General features: G+C 50.8%; 3 protein-coding genes and 1 pseudogene across 10 annotated transcripts in view; 2 read left to right on the plus strand and 2 right to left on the minus strand.

The window, feature by feature from the left end:
* Positions 1-532: 532 nt before the first annotated feature.
* Positions 533-9,459, minus strand: CUNH19orf38 (chromosome unknown C19orf38 homolog). The gene is made up of 6 exons (XM_025040051.1): positions 9,156-9,459; positions 7,258-7,347; positions 6,565-6,592; positions 5,780-5,823; positions 4,611-4,648; positions 533-1,197 (listed from the first exon to the last, which is right to left on the minus strand). Exons 1-6 carry the CDS (start codon positions 9,457-9,459, stop codon positions 1,048-1,050), a joined length of 654 nt encoding a protein of 217 aa, XP_024895819.1. The 3' UTR covers positions 533-1,047.
* A 4,854-nt stretch (positions 9,460-14,313) lies between these two features.
* On the plus strand, positions 14,314-14,432 carry LOC112471676 (annotated as a pseudogene).
* Positions 14,433-16,380: 1,948 nt separating this feature from the next.
* TMED1 (transmembrane p24 trafficking protein 1) overlaps positions 16,381-21,731 on the plus strand; it is a 9,938-nt gene continuing 4,587 nt past the window's right edge. For 2 of the 5 annotated variants that reach the window (XM_025040129.1, XM_025040134.1), the window contains exons 1-4: positions 16,381-16,716; positions 17,396-17,493; positions 17,624-17,807; positions 18,454-18,621. In XM_025040129.1, the coding sequence (XP_024895897.1) occupies positions 16,534-16,716; positions 17,396-17,493; positions 17,624-17,807; positions 18,454-18,621 (633 nt within the window). In that variant the 5' untranslated portion in view covers positions 16,381-16,533. Of the gene's footprint in view, positions 16,717-17,395; positions 17,494-17,623; positions 17,808-18,453; positions 19,603-21,731 lie in introns of those variants that run through there. The other 3 variants (XM_025040140.1, XR_439082.3, XM_006905867.3) reach the window with 3 other exon arrangements.
* The window catches only part of DNM2 (dynamin 2), an 88,841-nt gene continuing 87,169 nt past the window's right edge, over positions 20,060-21,731 (minus strand). For all 4 annotated transcript variants that reach the window (XM_006905866.3, XM_006905863.3, XM_006905865.3 and 1 more), the window contains one exon: positions 20,060-20,970. In XM_006905866.3, the coding sequence (XP_006905928.1) occupies positions 20,898-20,970 (73 nt within the window). In that variant the 3' untranslated portion in view covers positions 20,060-20,897. The remainder of the gene's footprint in view (positions 20,971-21,731) is intronic.

Here is a 21,731-nt window from a genome sequence, read left to right on the forward strand (position 1 = left end):
AGACTGGGCTACGCCCCCTGGCCCTGCACCGCTTTGTGAGGCGGCACGCGGAGAGGCGGAGTCCAACTGGGTCGGGGCCCCGCCCGTATGCCGGTCCTGCTCCCTCCAACTGGGCCTCGCTTTGTAAGGCTTCAGGCTCCTGGGAAGACCAGGGGTGAGCGGCGGGGCCAGGGCCTGGGACACGCCCCCAGCCTGTGGCTTCCCACCCGCCACCCCAGCCCACCCGGCTGGAAAAACAGTTCTAGTTTTGGGGGAGCCAAAGAAGCTTGCAGTGCGTCCCATCTTCCCCAGCTCCCACCCTTCCCTGTACCTCCTCATTTACTAATTCTGCCCAGTGTCCCTCTGCCCCCAGAACCCATCATTCCATCTCCTGTACTCACCAATGCCGAGACTTAAGCAGAGACGCCACATGGCACTGTACCCTCCGAGCACTCCCATGGGCCTACCCACACACCATCCTGCCACCTGCAGTTGAGGGGTACTCCTCAAACCCACCAGGCATCCAGCGATTGGACCCCAGAAGTCCAGGGCTTGAAGGATTACATTTCACAGAGGCCTTGGGAACAGCTCAACATGTGCTATAATTAATAACTTGGGCATGATAGCAAGGCAGACACACAGAACATACCCCCAGGTACCCTGTGCTCCAAAAACCCAGTTGGGTCGGCCAAGTCAGGTGTGGCAAGGGAGGAGGAAACAGGGTGTGCAGAGAGCTCAGACATCTTGTGGCCCAGCTGGGGTCCAGAAGGGACGCTAACATCTCCTTCCCTGATGATCTGAGAAGTTGAGAATCCAAAGAGAGCCTTCCAGCTTTCTGTCCAGCCTCCGAACCAATGCCCGCAGCCCCTCTCCCACACCTGCTCCTCTGTGAGGAAGGTCCCAAGCCCAGGTGTCCCTTTGTCTCTGTTCAGTTCCCTGAGAAAGCAGCAGCTGGAAACTCCCAGAGTAGCTGAAAAGACCTTGGGATCCCACAGCCTGACCAGTTCACGTGAGAAGGCTGAATGGAGGGCAGAGCATTCAGACGGGTGTGGGGGCGAATCCTCAGCCTCACTGGCAGGCCCGGAAGGTGCTGAATTCAGGGGGCTCAGGCAAGGATGATGTGGAGGTAGGCCTCTTCCGGGGCTGGGAGTTGTCAGAGGTTGCAGTAGAGCCTGAACGAGCATCCAGGGTGGCTACATCTCCTTCTGAGGTCATTTTCTTTGTCCGTGGAAGAAAAATAGAACTGGGTGATTTGAGGTTTTAGGGTCTAGGGTTTCCCCACATTCTGAGCCTGAGACTCCCCAATCCATCAGGTCACCCCACATACACAAATCCCCATAGTTTCAGGGCACTGATCTGCCTTCTGACCTCTTGCCTTCCTCTCTGCTGAACTGGGGACCTGGGTTCAAATCCCAACTCTAGCACTTCCTCATGGTGTGACCTCAGTAGAGTGACTTAACACCTCTGTGCTCAGTTTCACCTTTAGCACGATGGGGAGAATGCTAGTAACCCCCTCCTGGGGTTGCTATGAAGCATAAAGATATTAAATGGTTAAAGCATCTGGCCTATTATAAGTGCTAAATGTTTAAGTGAACAAAGCTATTACTATTATCTCCTTCCCTCCCGTTCTGGGCTCCCTCAAAACCTTCCTCAAAGGTCTACATTCTCCTCTACCTTGAAGGCTCCTGCCCCAAACGTCAATCATAAGGAGATGAGCTTGCTAAAACTGAAGCCACTCCAGGTCTTGCTTTCCTCTAGCTGAGTGACCCTAGTAAGGCCCATAGACAGCTTCAGTCTTCTTGTTTGTTTAAAAAAAAAAAAGCCACATCTCATAGGGTGTTACAAAGTAAGTATTAGACCCTCAGTAGAGTAACACAGTACAAGCTAGAGACCTGACAGCTGCTTCATTTTCATTTCAGCCAACAGCACAGCTTTCTAACACTTCAAAAAGAAACTAGAATTGAAGGCAAGGACTTGAACAGATGCTTGCACACCCATGTTCATAGCAGCATTATTCACATTATTCACAATAGCCAAAAGGTGGAAGCAACCCAAATGTCCATCTATGAGTGCCTGGATAAACAAAATGTGGAGTATACATACAATGGAATATTATTCTGCTTTTAAAAGGAAGGAAATTATGATGCATGTTACAACATGAATGAACCTTGAAGATATTGTGCTAAGTGAAGTAAACCAGACACAAAAGGATGAACGTTACATGGTGTCATTTCTATATAAAATGTCTGGAAAAGGCAGATCTACAGAGACAGAAAGTAGAATGGTGGCTGCCAGGGGCTAGGGGGAGGGAAGACCGAGGAGTTAGTATATAGTGGTACAGAGTTTCAATTTTCCAAGACAAAACCTGGAGATAAATGGTGGTGATGGCTGCACAACAACTTGAATGTACTTGATGCCACACCTAAAAATGGTTACAATGGTACATTTGTTACGTCTGTTTTACCACGATTAGAAAAAAAATAAAACTAGAAAAGATCACTAGAATTTACTGTTAAGGAAAAGAGGCACCATGCACAGCAGTGTGGATAGCATGCTACCGTTTGTATTGAAAACGGTGAATGTACAGATTTGCTATTTTCACCTTTGCTTGCATTATGCAAGAAGCTTCTAACAGTGGTTACCTTTGTGTGTGTAGAGAGGGAGACCAGTGGGTGGAAGAGGTTTAAATGATAGAAGAAAATACTACTATGTATATATAATTTGACATATGGATGTATTTCATGTTCAAAAATTTTTTAATTAAAAAAATACATATATATGTATTTTTATGTATATGTATTATGTATATATGTATTACCAAGACTAATATACTGAAAAATAAGTTGTTTTTCTGTTTCCCATTGCTTCATTTTAAATATCTTTTTAAAAAAGGAAAAATCACCAGGCTGGTGCCTTGAGCCTTGTGGCTTCTCACCAAAAGTTTTAGAACTTTAGAACTTGCCCTGCCTACTGGCTTTTTCTTAACAACACAGGTTTGCTTTCTGAGCAGAGACCTCAGAGGGTTGAACAGCCCAGTGCCAAGCTTCCTCCTTGCCACCATCTGTATACCAGTGACAGGAAACCAGTTTAAACTTCCCTGCTCTTCTCTCCGAAACTCCAGACTCATGTCTCCATCTTCTCTTGGGCATCACCCTGTCGAATAGCCCATCCCTTGTTCCCTCAAGCCTGCCCCTCTCCAGGACTCCTCCATGCCTCTTTCTTCTCTAATCCAAAATCAGTACGGTATTTCCTATCTGCTGAATCTACCTGGCCTGCATCTGTTTGCTTCTTGCATCTCTGCTGCCAATACGGTGGATCAAACCATTTCACGTACTTGGACCAGTACAGTTTATTTGCACCCCCCAAGTCTGTCCTCCGCGCAGCCGCCAGAGGACGCCTGTGAGCACCTGACTAGGTTACGTCCCTCCTCTGCTCTGAACCCTCCATGGCTTCCACCTCACTTGGGTAAAAGTCAAAGTTCTAGCCAGGGGACCCCCTCGACTCTTCACTTGCTCCACCCCCGTTATGTGGGCCGTGCCAAGAACGTGTCTGGAGCCTGGATCAATATTCTGCAACTACCTCCTTCCTGCCTGTCTCCCTTCTCTGAGATGTTTTGGATCTCTTATCTAAGTGAGAAGTGGGCTTCTTGGTCACTCCTTGCCCATGTGGCATCGTCTGTCTCCCCCCATAGGATTAAGAAGCTCTGAGGGAGTGATTGCCTTGTCTTGTTCTTATCCAGACACCCAGGAAGGGTGTGTTGACCAATTTAATCCTTCCCCCCACCACCTGCATTCCCCATCACGATGCCCCTTGCAGACCTACTCTGTCCCAGGTGCCCTGATGGCAGTCCTGAAGCATCCACTTGTCCAAATAGGACATCTGAGGCCACCTCGAGTGGGGATACCTGCACCCCTGACCTGTACCCCTCTCCATGTAGAGAGGAATGGCTGAACATTTTTTTGATCCATGGTGTCCATGGCTCAGATATCTCTAATTTAGTAAAAAGAAAAATAAAGTAATAAAGTACAAAGACCAAGACCACCCCAAGATGCAAGATGCAGAAGAGTCCTATAGATCTGGGATCAAATCCCAGCCCGGATGTGTGTTCTCTGAGGGAGCAACACCCCCTGATAAGGGGTGTGTGTGCAGTGAGACCTTCCCCACTAAAAGAGAAACACATGACTGGGACATTTAAGCTAAAGTTCTGGAAAGTGAACACAAAAAGAGGCTTTTATTTATACCAAGAGAGGGATGGTGGTGATGGTTGCACAACGATTTAAATGTACTTAATTAATCGGATTGTCACAAGGTTTCACGACCCCACAAAAGCTACCGGGTCACCCTGAGTCCCCTCTGTCACCATTCTGGGAAGTTGGCCTGACTAAATGCAAAGGCAGCGCTGAACCCGACAGCAAGCACCTCCAGGGTGTGGCCGGCCCATTGCCACATGAAGGCCTGGATGTGGCCACCTTCAATCCCCTAGGACCTCTCAGAGCCAACTTTCAGCTCACAAACAAATCTCTGCTCAGTGATTCTGGGGTTTTCTCAGACCCCCGAAGCTCAGAGACCCCCACCTCCCTAGGGTTAGGACAGTCAGCAGAAACCCGGGATCAAGAAATGAAATGACTTACGGTAGAGACGGTAAACAGTGAGTTATCGAATGACATATCTGAAAGAGAAAGAGAAAGGAAAACCAAGACTGGGACCAGTTTAAATTCCCTGCTCACTGCCCTCTTCCAAGCCCAGCGGCCCAATGTCAACCTTGAGGAAAGGGACAGGTCCATCTCCCAGCATCTTCTTTGCTCCCTTCCAGCCCATTCTGCAGGGTGAACCATTTACAACAGAAAATTGCGTCATGTTCCTCTTCAGCTCCTAGCCCTCCTTCAGCAGCTTCTCGTTGTCCTCCAGAAAATGGGTCCCTCATCTCAACTCCCGCTTTCTGGAACACCACCCTAAGCTCTCCCCAAAGCGCCTCCTGCATGTCTTACACATCACTTCTTTGGGGGAACCACCGCCTAGCTCCAGACAAGTCCAGATGTCCATCGGTTGCTTCCCCGCTGGAATGTAGGCTTGTGGACAGAGACCACCTCTGTCTTGGTCATTGACAGAGACCCCATATCTCAACACATAGTGGGTGCTCAACAAATATGTGGGAGAGTGAGGGAAATACAGAACAGACTTTCCTGTTTGGGGCCCTTCCTGAGCATCTCATATCACGGACTGGCTGCTCCTCGCCCCCTGGTGGAAGCCAGCAGAATGACACATTTGGACCACAAGTGAAGCTCCATTTAAGGACCCTGCCCTGCACTGTGAAAGCACCCGCATGCTCCAGTGGACAAGACAGACACAGTCCGTTCCCCCTGGAGCTGACCGTCCAGCGGTGGAGGCAAATATTACATACACAACAGGCAATGATTACTTGACTGTGTTTCTACTGAGGGGTAGGAATGACAGGGTGCCTGCCAGGGGTATGTAAGTAGAAAGTGCAGACCCTGTCTAGGGAGTCAGGGAAGGCTTCCTGGAGGAAGTGACTTTCAGACTGAGACTGAAAGAAAGAAGAGTACTCTAGGCAGAGGGCAGAGTGTGTGGAAGGCCTGAGGAGTGGGCAAGGAGAGAAGGTGAGAGATGAAACCTAGAGCTGGAGGGGAGCAAAGGAAGGGAGAAGGGTGTGTTTTTGATCCTAAGAGAAATGATCAGCCCCGGAAGGGGTTCAGTAGTCAGCAGTGAGGCCCGATGGCATTCTGAGGGAGTGACCCCGCCGGGGGGTAGGAGAGAACAGGAGCGAAGAGGAGGCACAGACCTGTGGTGGTGAAGTCAATTTGGGCCCAGCACGATGCTCGCTCTCTGCAAAGGGGTTTGGAAAAGAGTGATGACTTGCTTATCTCAGGCAGGAGGCTTGTTCCAGGCTCCCAACTTGACCTTCACTCCCCATCCACCCTCAAAACCTCCCTAAATCTTCTCAGATGAAAATTCTCTTGTAGGAACCCCACAAGCCAGATGAAGTCAGGATTAGATCCCAGGGCTGCTGTGACCTCTCCGCCACTAGGCAGCAGGGTGTCCCTCTTCTCTCAGAGGGCAGAAACCGAGGCCAGGCCCAGCTAGGACATCCTGGTGTCCAGGAACCAGGGCATCAGATTGGGCACTGCACAACCCCAGGGGATGCCACTCACCTCCCCCCACTGTAGATTTCTAGAGTGATTAGACAATTTCTGGCAGCCAGCAGTAAAAGGATGTGCAGGAGCCACAGCCGTTTGCTCCCTGTGTGACTGAGTGCTGTGCCTGTCACCTCGTCTGTAAAATGGGGCAATTTACAGTGCCCACTTCCAGGGCTGCTACGAGCTTACAGGAGTTCCAGCTGCAGCATCTCCTAGGGCAGTGCCCCGCACACCTGTTCCTATTAAGCAGCCTGCCCTTCAGAGGGTGCTGTTTGGAGCGGCACTCCCACCCAGCTAGGGAGGTGCCCTTCTGTTCCCAGAACCTGGCCAGCTCTTAGCGTCTCAAACACTTATCAGGAACTCCTGCCCTGTAACTGAGTATTTCTTTTCCCCCAAACCACCTTCTGAGGGTCTCCAGGGATGGTCTCACCTTTTCTTCTGCAATTGTTTTACTTTAACTGGGGACAAAAAAAAAAAAAAAAAAAGCATTTGTTAGATTTTGGTCCTGTGTGCATCCTGTGTGAAAGCCAGGAAATCAAAAGCCCCCTCAGACATTTGCAACCCAGCTTTGCCTCCTCTCCCGAGAGCTACTGCAAATATTTATCTTCTCCAAGTACATGAGTAATATGTGTTGGTAAAAACTTCATACAAGGTGCAAACACACACAAAAAACAATTTTTTAATATTCATTTCAGTGGGTATCCAGGGCTGGAGGAGGAGGATGGGGAGTTAGTGTTTAATGGAGGCAGAGTTTCAGTTTGGGAAGATGACAGAGTCCTAGAGATGGATGGTGGTCATGGCTGCACGATAATGTGAATATGCTTAATGCCACTGAGCTGGACACTTAAAAAGGATTAAAAGGGTAAATTTTGTGTCATGTATATTTTACCACAATAATATATGTGTGTGTGTGTGTGTGTGTGTGTGTGTGTGTGTGTGTGTATCACTTTCCTCTGCCTACCACCATCATCATACTTCTGGAAGGTTCTTCACTGCTAAGTTTTGGAGTAAAACCTCCCAACTCCATGCTCCTAAACAATAGGTGTGACTGGGAGCACGTTTACACGTTCTGGGGGGTGGCATGCCAAAGCCCATAGATCATGCTTTCTTTGCCTGCTGTTACCTTTCCTGATCAACATGGCAATGGCTATCATCCCAGCAATGAGGAAGACTCCAGACAGGCTCAATGATAATGCCAGGATCCAAGTGGGCACTAGAGGAAAATGGGAAAAGAGAGAGTGGACAGCTCATGGAGTTGTGACAGGAAGGAGGTGGGACAGCTACCATTCCTCCAGGTTATCTTGGGGGAGCCAGCCTACCTCCTATAACCCCCAACTATCTGGCTTGGATGCAGCTGGACCTAGGGACCCAGCAAACTTTGTGTCTAGCCATTTAGCATATTTCCTCCCACTGGCCCTTGTGATTGGCTCAGGAATGGGCATGTGACCCAAGATGAGCGAATGAGAGCTAATTCTGGGACTTTGGATAAGCCCCTGGAAAGAGAGGTTTACTACCCTGGCCAGTATTACCAAATTGTTAGGATATACATCTGGAGCTGCTGGGCAAAATTTTGCCACCATGGCAGGCAAGGCTTGCCTGAGAATAAGCCACAGAAGAAAGCAGAATTGAGAGGTGGCAAATAATTCCTGACACCTTTGGGCACCTGGATCCAGCCATGCCTGAAGTCAGTGCTGTGAACTGACTTCAGTTCAGTGAACCAACAATTCCTCTTTTGTTGTTGAAGCCAGTTCGAGTCAAGTTTTCAGTTACTTGTGGCCTGAAGAGTCCTGCTGGCTTCAGCCTGGCTACCAGGGGATCAAAGGATATCCACCCCCAGCCACACCAGGGACCCCAAGACCCACGCAGAGGTTAGCCATAGAAGCATAAAGCTCTAGCTAAGCCAGGAGGGAGAAGGAGAGACACACACTTGGTATTCTCACAGTGTTAGCCCTTGTTCATTCATTCATCTGGGGCAAGAAGAGGGTTGTCACCTCCCGCACTTGGAGACCACAGAACCAAGGTGAAAGAAGGGGCCTTTGATAGTGGAACTTGGGGCCAGGGAGGATACAGAGACTGTTCTGTCACCACAACATGTGAGCCTCTGCTGGCAACAAAATTCTCTTTGCAGCTAGGAAGTTTGGATTGCTCCACTTGGAGGCTCCACCTGGAGGCTCCTCCCTCCCTCCTGCTCCTTGATCCAGAGCCCACACCCACCCCCTGTCCTGGAAAGACCACCGAAAGACAGCGGGTCTCTCCTAACTCTGTCCCATTCCGAAAAAAAGCCAGAGTCCTTGCTGTAGCCACAAGGCCCTGCATGATCCTTTTTGCCACCTTCTTGCCCTTGTCTCACCCCACTTTCCTCCTGCCTCCATGTTTTTCAAACATACCACGTGCACTCCAGCCTCAGGGCCTTTGCACAGCCTGCTCCTTCCTCCTTGAACCCTCCTGCCCCAGATACCCATATAGCTGGCTCCATTTCCTTCAGGGGTTTGCTCAAACATCACCTCCTCAGAGAGGTCTTCCCTGGCCACTCTCCATGTATTTAAGATGACACCCTTCACCAGACTGTATTTCAGCCTTGGCACATTACTTGTGCTCCTGATGGCAGACTGAATATTCATTGGACTCCTCGTTTTTTGTCTGTCCCATCCCCTCGGGCCATCAGCTGTGAGGGCAGGGATAGATCCTGTACTGCTAAGGACAGTGCCTGGCGTGTAGCAGCTGCTCAAAAATGTTATGTGGTCAGGAGGGGAGGGGGCAGCAGAGCATGGGGGTTTAATGCCTGGACTCTGGAGGCTGATTGAATCTCAGATCTGTTGCCTGCTAGCTGTGTAACTTATGCAAGTCCTTTCATCTCTCCTGTCTTGATTTCCTTATCTGCAAAAGGAGGACAATTGCTGTACCTGTTGCATGAGGTGACTGTGAGGATTAAATAAGGAAAGGTGAATAAGTCCTGACAGCTTGGAAGCCTGGCTCATCCTGTGACAGCTTCCAGAGTGAGGGCCAACGGGAGGGCCTTACCTGGGAAGGAGATGTACACGGGCTCACTGAGGTCCGACAACTGAGGTTGTCTGTGCTCGCCCAGCACGCTGTACTGGCAGTGGAATGTCCTCCCCGCCGCCTTCCAGCTGCTGCCACTCAATTCGAAGGTGACCCTGTGCTGGTCTGGAGGGGCCTGCATGAGCTGGACCACATGCTCCCCTTGGTACAATGTGAAATTGGCCCCTAGGAAGCCCCTGGGGGCCTTGCATTCAATGTAGACGGGGGCCTCTTGGCTGCTGGGGTATGGGGGCACCAGTAGGATGGACGGTGCTTGGATCGCCATGGAGCCTGCAATGCAGAATAAGGGAGGTCGAGTGGGTGGGTAGTTAGAGCGGAGGTTGATATGGCTGTATCCTTGAGTAAGTGGCTCACCCTCTCTGGGCCTTGGTTTTTATGTACTACTGGAGACTAGTCATCCCTACCCCATTGCAATGTTGAGGGAATCAAGTGTTTAGCACATGGTGAAGGGTCTCTGGATTTGAGTCATGTTATTATAATAGCAAGGTTGTTACACAGCTTGAAGAAAGCCTTCCAGGCAGAGGGGACAGCATGGACAAAAGCTGCGTTGGATATTCAAGGAGGCCGGGGTGGCTGGAGGGAATGAGAGAGGGGGAGAGCAGGAGAAGGGGAAGACAGAGGGGATTCTATCTTTCTTCCCGGGCTGCGGCGAGGAATATGAATGTCAGGGTTTGGTTTTGTGCAGGAGGGCCAGCTACCCGAGGCTCCTGAGCAGAGTGTCTAGCTCAGGTGAGGTCTACACAAGCCTTCCCCTTATCCCCCAGCAGATCTGCTTTCCTGGCCCTGGAGGGGGGAGCCGCAGAGCCCAAGCAGGCTGAGTCATGGGGTGTGGGCACTGCTGTCTCCAGTGAGGTGACATTTCTGATACCCATAATGTGGGAGTAATGAGGAGCCCAAAAGAGAAAGCCATTCTCTTAGGGCATTTCCAAGGCTCTGGGGCAAATCTGTGAGGGCTCAGCCTCCTCTAGTACCTGGAGAGGGCAACCCTGCACTGGTTTCTGCCTCAGAGCAGAGGCCAGGCCAGATGGGTGGATGTGGGGGTGGGGGGTGGGTGAAGCAGTGCAGGGGTGGTGCAGGGGTGTCAGGCTCACCGGCTGCAAAGAGCAGGACAGTCCAGGGCATCACTCCTCCTGCGTTTGGCCAGGCAATCTGGCTGAGGCCAGCATGGCCCATGGCTCACAAACCCTCCTGTGAGGCCAGAGAAGGGAAAGGAGAAGCTGGGCCAATTTGAGTCAAGTGTTTCCTCACTGGCAGGAAGTTGCGTACAGATTCGGGTGCTGAAAGGGACTCTCTCTTCTCCCCACCCCTTCCATGGGCGCACATCAGACCCTGGCATCTCTCTGTGCCATGGTTGGAGGGACAAACAGATAAGATGGTTGGGGGTGTTTAGTTTTTTCTAACACTGAGAAGACTCCTGGGTATGAGGAAGGGTAAGGACTGTGGGCTGCTTGGGAAACTCATACCGCAGACACACACCGCAGCCTGACCAGTGCCAAAGTTGATACACATGTTGGGCACAGAGTGGTAGGGCATGGTGGTTAGGGCTTGACCTCTGTGACCTCAGGCAAGACATGGTCCTTCTTTGAAGCCTCATCTTGCTGCCCTTAGAATGGAGCTAAGAGGAGCAGACAGAAGATTCAAAGAACCCACGGTATGAGGTGCAATGCCTAGTGGGGTGGGAGTACTACTCTCCAAGTGAAGCCACAAGGAAGAAAAGCCTCAGGAGCTTCACCAGGTAGGCGAAACACTAGCTCCAGAACTGAGGCAGTTTTATACATTGCAGGATAGATTGCCTCCCATTTACATCCCAGAAACTTCTACAGGTCTATCTGACTAGTAGGTTTCGTTTGTTCTGTTTCGGTTCAAATCAAGCAGGTCCACCTGGAGGTTTCCCCTCAGGAAGGATGTAAGCCTGTGGTCATCAAACACCAAAAAGGGTCATTAGACTTTTTCCTTTGGGCACGTGAAGTGCACTTTAACCTCAGGGCTTTTGCATGTGCCATCTCCCTTGCCTGGGACACAATTCTATCATTCTGATCAAATCTCATTTCTCCTTCAGGTATCTGCATAAATATTACTTCTGGGAAATCTTTCCAGATCCTTCTGGACTTAGAAGAATCCCCTTGCTTAATTCTTTCATAGTGCCTTGTAATTTTCTTTTATTACAATTAGCATGCTTGTTATTTCCAAGGAATTTGTCTATTTCATCTAAGTTATTGAACTGATTGGTATAAAGCTGTTCATAGTCCCTTGTCATCCTTTTAATGTCTGTAAAGTCCGTAGTGATGTCCCCTCTTTCATGTCTGATGATGGCAATTTGTTTTCTCTCTTTTTCTCCTTGATTAGTCTTGCTAAGGGTTAGTCAGTTTTATTAACCTTTTCCAAGTACTAACTTTTGACTTTGTTGTTTTTCTCTATTTTCTGTTTCCTATTTCTTTGTTTTTGGGTCTTATCTTTCTTTCTTCTATTCTTGCGTCTAAGTGTCTCTTCTTTTACTAGCTTCTTAAAAATTTATCTTCTAATATAAGCATTTATACCTATACATTTCCCTCTAAGCACTGCTTTATATCTCACACATTTTGACATATTGTGCTTCATTATTATTCTTAAAATTTTTATTTCCTTTGTGAATTTTTTCTATGATCCATAAGTTATTTAGAAATGTGTTGCTTAATTTATAAATATTTGGGCCTTTTCGATAACTTACTGTTAGTGGTTTTTAACTCTTGTGGTCAGAGAATATACTCCATATAATTTCAAGCCTTTGAAATCTGATTTTTTAATGGCCCACCATATCCTGATTCATATTTTATGTGCAGTTGTTTGATATAATATTTTGTAAATCTCAATTAGATGAGGCCGAAGCGGTTCACAGAACATGCTTGAATTGATTGAATTCATTCAGTCATCTCTCTCCAGAAGCACAGGAATGGGGTCCTTGCTGTCTCCTGTGATGCCCACCACAGTGCTTGGCACATGGTGAACCATAAATATCTCGATTGTCTGACCTGAAAGCCAAAAAACACTCATTCAGTCTATCTTTGTGGCTCTCTCCTATGTGTGTAAGAGAGAAAGTTGGGAGATTCCTTCCAGATAACTGACTCCAAAAGCCTGAGAAGGAGACAGAGGAAGGGCATTCTAGGTAGAGAGAAAAATATATAGGAAAGGCCCTGATGTATGTAAGGACTTCATCCTGGGAGCATTTAATATGGTATAAGAATCTGTAACCTGGAATTCCGAGTTCAGAAAAACAGCCACACAAGCCCGTATTGGTCAGCTGTCCCGCAGCTATTGCCCTGAGGAGTCACCAAGGAATGGTGACTATTGGGGATCTGGGAGCTGTTACCAGCCCAGACCTGAAGTTGTTGGGGAGAGTGCTGGAGTCGCAGGCTTTGGTAGAGATACGCAGATCAATAAGGTGGGAGCCAGCAGATATATATCTAAACCTTCCTCTCCTCCAGGCCTTGGATCTCCTGCCAGGTTGAGCCAGTGTACAGAGATCAACCTCCAAGGGCCTGGAGTGGTGCAGGGAAGGATGGAGAACAACTCCGGTGGGGAGCATACAAAGACTGCCCAAGCACACTCTTGGAATCTTTTGATGATAATCTCAGGGGATCCCTGACCTCCAGAAGCCAGTTTGCAAACTCCCCCGTGTTGTAAGAACCCCAGGCTAAGATTCTAGGCCAACGCTACAAAGGGAAGAGGGACCCTACATGATGTGGCCTGTGCTGACTGCTCCCATCCCTTTTCAAATTACTCCTCTCACCCCCATTGCCCCTTTACCTCCTGTCTGCCCCTTGAAACTTCTCAGTGCCTTCTGACCTCAGGGCACTATTCTCTCTGTTCACCTCCTCCTGTCCCTTCTATTTCAAGTCTGAGTTCCAATGCCACCTCTTCAGGGAGGCCTTCCCTGATGCCACCCAGGCTAAATGAGCCACCCTACCTATAACCTGACATTTTACTTCTTAGCGCCTATGACTACCTGAAATCATCTTGGAGTGACACTAAGATGACAGCTCCACAAGGACATGGACAGGGTTTTTTTATTGACAGGGTCAAACTTCGGTAAATATTTGTTGAAAATGGGGGAGGAGGAAAAGTTTTAATTTTTGTTTAATCAAGAGAAATAAGAATCACCCATCAAGCCCCAGATGCCAGTGGAAATGGAGGAGTCAGTAGCTTCAAGGGCCCGTCCCTCCAGAAACATTGACCAATGAAGCACAAACAGGATCAACTTTATCTGAACTCTGGAAAGGAGCCAAAGGTTTATGCCAACCAAGCAAAGGCTCAATGAGGAAAAAGGCAAGGTGAACATGGCAGGAAAGCTTTCTGGTGTTTCCCCTGCCCTTCCCTCATCTCCTTCCCCAGCATGGCAGATCTTGAAGACCTGTGTCTTCATAGCAGCCTGTGTTCCCAATATAGGGGTCTGGTCTCTGGTTCCTGAGAGAGCACAGCAGCCCTCAATCTGATGGTACTGTGTTTGTCTGTTCTGACATATCTCAGGGCTACCTGCAGGAATGACTCCAGATACTTGTCTGACTCAGAATGCACTCCTAGAAGACACTGTAAGGCAAAGGAAGACCCACAGCCGCCTGGGGCAAAAGATTACAACTGAGAACAATGATAGATATGCCAAGAGCCGTGAGGAAAAGCTGGAGTGAGAGTTGTTTTGGGTTATTAGAGCATTCGAAAGCACCTATATATACCAGGGAATTTAGAAAGCAACATGCATGTCCAGGACAGGACAAATGCTCAGGAAGATAAGCTTTCACTTCTGGTTGATCTCTAGGTTCAGCGCAAACAGGAAGCAAAGGTTAAGGCAGAGTTGGAAACGCCCTGGCAAAGTGAAGGAACGCTTCATACATCTGCAGAGTGGGAAAGGTTTTCCACTGTTTCTTTTTCTTCCTTTTCTCTCCACAATATATAGTTAACTCTTATAACAACCTGATTTTAAAATGAGCATAAAACTTAACTAGACATTTCTCCAAAGAAGATACACAAACGGCCAAACAGGATGCTCAACATCACTAGGGAAATGCAAATTAAAAGCACAATGAGACATCACTTCACACCCATTAGAATGGCTATAATAAAATTAAAATAGAAAATAACCAGTGTTGTCTACGCCCATGCTACCCTGAACAAGCCCAATTCCATCTGATCTTAGAAGCTAAGCAGGGCCAGGCCCGGTTAGTACTGGGATGGTAGACCACCTAGGAAGACCAGGTGCTGTTGGCATAAAAAAAAAAAAATAAATAAGAGATTGTAAGCTGACAAGGTCCTTGCAATCTGTGAGGTCAACCAAGGGTTGCCTCGCCTAAAAAATAAAATTAAAAAGAACCAGTGTTGACAAGGATGTGGAGAAACTGGAACCCTCATACATGATTGGTGTGAATGTAAAATGGTGCACCCATTGTGGAATAGTTTGGCAGTTCCTCAAAAAAGTTAAATGCAGAATTACCATATGACCCAAAAATTCCACTCTCAGGTATATGCCCCAAGGAATTGAAAGCAGATACTCAAACAACTATACATACACACATGTTAATAGCAGCATTATCTACAATGGCCAAAATGTAGAAACAGCCCAAATGTTCCTCAACAGATGACTAGATAAACAAATGGTGATATGTCCATATAATGGAATATCATTTGGCCAAGAAATTAAATACCGATATATGTTATGATGATGAACCTTCAAAACATTGTGCTAAGTGAAATTAGCCAGACAAGAATGGTCACATACTCCACTTATAAGAAACATCCAGAATCAGTAAATCCATAGAGGCAGATTGGCAGTTGCCAGAAGCTGGGGTGAGAGGGGGAATGAGGAAAACTGTTTAATGGATACAGGGTTTCCTCCTGGGCTGATGAAAATGTTTTGGAAGTAGGTAGCAGTGGTGAAAATGCACAACACTGTGAACATATTAAATGTCACTGAATTATTCACATTAAAATGGTTAACTTTATGTAATGTGAATTTTGCTTCGTTAAGAACACTTTAAAAAATCACCCATTCTCCACACTTACTTTGAAATGTCCAAGCAGAGTTAGAATGATAGAAAAACTTCGAGTGAAGCAAAATCCCAAACATGACTGTACATGAACTTTGACATTACAAAGTGATGTTACTTCCTCAGGTTCTCCAAATACAGGAACGGAAAGACACCAGCTGTATTTGAAAAGTAATTGTCACCATGTGCCAATCTCTCCCAGGCCTATCTTTAAAGACTTAAAGGTTCTATCTAAACATTTTTCGTGTTTAGACGGAATCTCCACACAAGAGTTCATTTCTCCAATGACTTCTTTATCTGTTTCCCCGAGGGAGGTCGCTTTCAAATCCTCTAAGCCAGACTGAGGGAGAGACTAAATGGTTGGATGATAAATCTGGAATACAACAGCTATTTACTGAAGGACTAAAATGTGCCAAGCACTGAACAAGCATTATCTCATTTAATCTTCACAACGGCCTGATGAGGTAAGGCCCAGCAGTGTGACTGCCTTAAGTAAAGGGTAGGGCATGGTTTGAACTAGGCAACCTGGCTCCTAGGCCCACACTCTTCACCTTTTCTCTGCTGACTCTAAGCACCTGGGCTGTCGTTTTTCTTATCCTGGGCCACTGCAATCACTCTGCTTATCTGCTGGCCCGAGTTTGAGACCCTTGGGCTACCGGGTGGGGCCACGCCTCTCTACTGACCCTATGCGAGGAAAACCGAACCTTATGGGGCAGGTCTCACTTCAGTCGATTCTCATCGTTCCCAACTTACAGATGAGGACACTGACAGAGTAATGGTTCTAAGGCGCAAAGGGAACGCGGGCTCACAGCCCAGCGGCAACGCGACGACCCCGTTAATACGCAAAGGTCTCCGCCGCGCTCAATGTGAACCTTCCTATACGTTGGCCCTAAGGGTCTCGAGCAGGGCCACAACCCCCCTATATTTTGGCCCGACTCCACCCAGACTGGATCACCAAACGGTCAACACGCGCGGCGTACTCTGGGAAAACCGCACGCTGTGCTTTAGGACCCGGCCGCCTCCATCTTAGTTGTCTTAACGTTTGCCTGAGAGGAACGCGCCATCATGGTACTTATTTTTATCATTTTCCTTCACCAGCAATTGAGACTAGAATTGGAGGCCTTTCAGAAAGACGACCCTAAAAGGCTGAACTTTTTCGGGGACATCAGGGATTCATTAGGGCAACTCTCAGGGGTTCCTTCACTCCCGCCGGTTTCCGACAACGGGCAGAAGCGGCTGCCAATGAGCTCCGCCGAGCAACAGAGGGGGGCAGGGCTAGCCTTTAAAGGAGCCGCGACCCGTTAGCAGACCGGAGGGTGACCCGGATGATGGCGGCCAGCGCGGCCCTAGCCTGGGCACTGTGGCTACTACTGCCGTCAGTGGGGGTGGGAGGGGCAGGACCCCCACCGATCCAGGACGGCGAGTTCACGTTCCTGCTGCCTGCCGGGAGGAAGCAGTGTTTCTACCAGTCCGCGCCGGCCAACGCAAGCCTCGAGACCGAGTACCAGGTAGAGGAACCTGGGCCGCGTAGCGAGCGTAGGCAGGGGAGAGGGCGTGGCCAAGCCCCTACGGCGAGGCTCGCGTTAAAGATAGGGGGAGGAGCCCGTGCGTAAAAGAGCGGGGGCGGAGCTCGGGAGAGGGAGAGGGAGGGGGCGGGGACAGCGCATGGGAGCGGGAGGGGTGGGAGAAATGGAAGGCGGGGCTAGAGTCAGAAAGCCGGAGGGTGGAGCCATCGGGAAGAGGGAACTTTAGTGTCGGACCGTCGGGAGTGGGCGTGGCCAAAGGGTTGTGTCGGATTGAAGCGATGGTGGGCGTGACCGGGATGCGCTAGGAGAAAGGGCGTGGCCACCACGAGGATTTCTCCAGGCTGGGGCTGGACCCAGTCGTCTCAATTGAGGCGTGGCCAATGAGGGGCGTGGCCAGGTAATCGTTGATCAAGGACTCCGATGGGGTACTGACCAGATGAACGCCGATGCCAAAGCTGTCGTACCAGTTGGGGTGGAGCTAAGGCTAGGGTCGCGACCCGAAGGACGGGTGGGGGCAAGACCAGGTTGCGGGTGTAGGCGTCAGTGCTCAGGTAGGCGCCTGGTGGTCTGTATGGGTTTGTGCGGGTGGTCCAGCCCTGGCATTCTTTGACGTGTCCTTGGTCTACCCCCTACTCCTCTGCCCGCTCTTACCTGCCCCCAGGTGATTGGAGGTGCTGGGCTGGATGTAGATTTCACTCTGGAGAGCCCTCAGGGCGTGCTGCTGGTCAGTGAGTCTCGCAAGGCAGACGGGGTGCACACGTGAGTTAAGTCCCGCTGCTTGCTGGGGTTGGGTTTCAGCCCTACCCATCCCCAGCGGCCTCGGGTTACCTCCCTGTCTATTCTCAAAGTCAGGCTGGCCGGCCATTCAGGGTCATGTCTGTCTGTCCAGGGTGGAGCCCACGGAGGCTGGGGACTACAAGCTGTGCTTTGACAACTCCTTCAGCACGATTTCTGAGAAGCTGGTGTTCTTCGAACTCATCTTTGACAGCCTGCAGGATGATGAGGAGGTTGAAGGCTGGGCAGAGGCCGTGGAGCCTGAGGAGATGCTGGATGTCAAGATGGAGGACATCAAGGTGCGCCTAAGCTGAGCTGGGGCCACGCTTCTCAGATCTCTGGCATTGGACAGCAGTGTGCCCCTGCCCTCTCGCCTTGGCTGGGGTCCTCCTTGGCCTCACCTAGCCTCCCCTAGTAGCAGGTGCCCCCAACTTTATTAAACAGTAGCAGCTCAGTTCAAAATAGTACATTTCTAGTGTAAACCGTTTTTAAGGGCTTAAATAACTGATCAAACCTCCATAACCACCCTATGAAGTAGGTAGTGTGCTCTAATTATCTCCCATTCTGTCGAGGCACAGGATGGCTAAGTAACTGTCCTAAGGCCACACAGCTAGCAACTGGTAGGGTCAGTATTCAAACCTAGGCAGTCTAGCTTCAGCAACTGTGCTGTTAACCACTAGTAACAGCTTTCTTTATACTTATTTAAGCATTCAGTTCTAACAGCAATTCTGAGGGCCTTGAGGCCCACAGAGGTTAACTTGTTCATGGTCACACAGCCAACGAGTGGCAGAATGAGGATTTAGACTCAGGCACGCAGTCTGGTCAGAGTTTGGTTCTCAGCTCTCTTCCCCAGCAACATGGATTCTCACCCCATTTTCCCAGTTTTATCGGTGTCTGCTCCCCAAAGGACAGAGGCCTGACTTTGCCCCTTCCTGTGCGTCACAGGAGTCTATTGAGACCATGAGGATCCGGCTGGAGCGCAGCATCCAGACGCTGACACTGCTGCGAGCATTTGAGGCACGTGACCGCAACCTGCAGGAGGGAAACCTGGAGCGGGTCAATTTCTGGTCAGCTGTGAACGTGGCTGTGCTGCTGCTGGTGGCTGTGCTACAGGTCTGCACACTTAAGCGCTTCTTCCAGGACAAGCGCCCCGTGCCTACGTAGCCCTTGCCTGACAGAAGAACAGGGAAAAGGAGTGGCAGCAGGGCGCATGCATGTGAGACTTGGGGGTCCCTTCCCCAAATTAGTTTCCTGCAGGAGGGGAGGTTGTGCAGTCTGGGCCTGAGGTATGGCCCTTATACGTGTCTGCTCTTCCAGGCTGGGAACACTGGCTGGCTTGCAGGTCTGGGCCATCCAGAAGGGGTGGCTCAGTGGTTGTACCTACTTTCCTGGAAATTATGCATGGGGAGCACTGCAGCATTTGAATGCAACCCTGGGGTTTTCTGGCCCCGCCTCTGTCCCCTACTATAAATGTGCCTTAGCCTGAGCCTTTCAGCTGCACCAGCACTGCCTGGTGTGGGATGGGGCCCAGGAAGCAAACTTCCCCTCTCCTTCTCTACTGGCCCAGAAGCCAGGTCGTGGTGGGAGGGGCTTGCTCCTTAGGAGACCCTACGCCTGCCTTCCTCTCTTTGCTCCACCTGAGGCCTGTTGTTGCTGCTGGGGGCAGCCTGCTCATGCCAGGGGCTGGGAATGAGACGAGGCTGCAGTGTTCTTTCTAGGAGAGTCACTTTATTGACAGGAAAGGGCCTGGTTCCTCAGCCCAGCAGGGTCTGAGTGTGAGGTCTGGTAACAGAATTTCAGGAGAGGGGCCTGTAAGACCACCCGCCCTTCCCGATCTCTCTGCAGGGGCCCCAGACAGGGCTGCGGGGTGGCCCAGCCAAAGCCTGCACAGGAGCTTCACAGAACAAAGGGCAACCGGTCTGCCTGGGGACTGGAGCCAATAAATTATGGTCAGAAAATCACAGAGCCTGGTGATTGGGGCTCAGGGACACCAGCTGGGACAGACCTGCCCCCAAGGGGGCAGCCAGGCAGGCGGGAGGGGTCTCCCACGAAGCTCAGAAGAAGGGTCTGGCGGGAGCCGATGGAGGTGGTCGCCTGGGCGTAAGAGAAAAATCAGAAAGCAAAGTTTAACTGCGTCCCCTGCTGGGCCAGAAGGCCTGGGGCTGAGAGGGGGCCTGTCCACTGCACAACTTGGGATAGAGGGCCAGGAGTCCCTCTCTCTTCAGTGATTCCAATGCCTGCCCCGGGGAGGGGTGGGGTGGGAAGGTGAGGGGTTGGGGGGGTGGGGGTGGTGTGTGTGTGTGTGTGTGTGTGTGTGTGTGTCGGAGAATATGTGCCCCCACTCCTGAGGTGTTAAGGAAAGCAAAAGCTCTCCTCTGTATAGCATGGATTCCTCCAGAAGTGAAACTTCCCCACAAGAGCAGAGCCCCTATGAGTGAGGTGTGCAGGAGCATATGCTGGGAAGGGTGGGTTCCTCTTCAGAGGCCTCCTGGAAGAAGATAGCAGCCCACGTCCTCAGCCTGAACACCAACACAAAAGGCCCACAACAGCAGCCACCAGAAGCTTCTTCCCTTTATTTTAGTTTATTAATAGGATACAGAGTGCAGGCACTTACAGTGGTCAAACCGAGCGAGGAGCGAGCGAGATCTGCTCAGAGAGTGGCCACCGGGGGCCCACCCTCTGGGGGAGGCCTGGGTGGGAGCCGAGAGGCCCCCACAGCCTCCCCACCCACTCAGCCCTGAGCCCAAGCCACCCTGGAGACCCAGCAGGAGGAGGGGGCCTCGGGAGGAGAAAGACAGCGAGGCCAGCAGAGCTGAGGTTCCGGACCTGGCAAAGGCACCTCCGGCAGCCAAGGCTGGGCCGTGTGGTTAATACGGCCGAGGAAGGAATATGTACAACTCGGGCACGGCAGGCAGTGCTGGGCCCACTGGGCCTGGCTTGCCACTGCACGTTCCCGCTGCTGAGAATAGGACACACTCCTGCGCCCCAGCAAGGACTGGGCATAGGTGCCCTTGGTGCCCAGCTTCCAGAAGGCCTGGTCTACTTAGGCTTTCTAGTCCAGAGAAGCCCCTGGGTGAGTCCCTCCTGTCCCAAGCTGGGATCCCTTATTCAAGATGATGCTCAGGGTGCAGTTCCCTCCTCTGCTACCTGAGGCCCCATCCCCCAAAGTGCAACACCCCGGTTACCCTGCCCCAGGGCCCCTTCATTCAGTGCTGTGTCCAGCTGGGGATGGGGGCCAGGCCAGCCCCTGACTAGGCCAGGGTTAGGAAAGCCAGGGAGACTGGTCGTGGCACAGGAATGGGAGGGTCAGGGGTGTGGAGGGGCCCAGACCACTGAAGCTCCTGCACCGAGGGTGCACAAGGACCCCCGAGAACATGCCCCCCCGTAGCCTAGTCGAGCAGGGATGGCTCGGCTGGGCGGATAATGGTAGGCCGGCTGGGTGCAGCCGGGGGTCTTCTGCTGCAAAGAGAATAAAGACAGACAGGGAGGGGGAGATGGTAGTGAGGCCAGAAGCAGGGCAACAATGAGGACCCAGGCTCCACCACCCCGCCCCAGGGCGCGTGCTCTCTGCTAGATGCTCTCAAGGCTGTCAGGAAGGAGTTTCCCAAGCCCAGGCATTGGTACCCCAATGGTGTTATTTGTTCCGTGACCCCGGGCAAGTCCCCCACCCTCTCTGGACCTCAGGTTCCTCATGGGAGAAGTGGGGAGAGCCTGGCCTGCAGGGTTGAGAGAGGCAGGGCAGAACTGTGTCATAATAGACATGTGGTGTCTTCAGTAAGAAAGCAAAAGCCAAAAACCAGAAGAGTCCCCGTGTGAGAGGTTCTAAGCTGCGTGGTAAGCCCACCTGTTCAGGTGGAGGACAGGCCTGGAGCCCGAGTCACCCAACTCTACTACTCCATGACTTTGGGCAAGTGACTTGGCCTCTCCGGACCTCAGTTTCCCCACCAGTCAAATGGAGATGCTGGTGACTCAGCTCCCTGCAGGGCGCAGGCCGGTGGGTCTAGATGGCAGGCGGGGTGGTGGTGGTGGGGGCAGGGGGGTGGCCAGACTTACCTGGGCACTCCAGGGGGGATGCCAGGTGGAATCCGAATGGGCCGAGATGGGATCTGAGGCGGGGCCGAGAAGGGGTCATTATTGGCAAACACGCTCTGGGGTCCGGGCCGGGATGGGATGGGGGGCGCTGAGAAGGAGGCTGCTGCCCCCACCGGCACGGGCATCAACGC

Source organism: Pteropus alecto, unplaced genomic scaffold (genome assembly GCF_000325575.1).
Source record: "Pteropus alecto unplaced genomic scaffold, ASM32557v1 scaffold761, whole genome shotgun sequence".
Lineage (NCBI taxonomy): Eukaryota > Metazoa > Chordata > Mammalia > Chiroptera > Pteropodidae > Pteropus > Pteropus alecto.

Excerpts from the sequence above, each read along its gene's own strand:
- CUNH19orf38 (XM_025040051.1), bottom strand. The coding sequence starts at position 9,459 with ATGGCGATCCAAGCACCGTCCATCCTACTGGTGCCCCCATACCCCAGC. Across the intron at positions 5,824-6,564 it reads AAACAATTGCAGAAGAAAAG|AGAGCGAGCATCGTGCTGGG; the intron begins GTGAGACCATCC and ends ACCCCTTTGCAG. Across the intron at positions 1,198-4,610 it reads CACTGTTTACCGTCTCTACC|AAAATGACCTCAGAAGGAGA; the intron begins GTAAGTCATTTC and ends CCACGGACAAAG.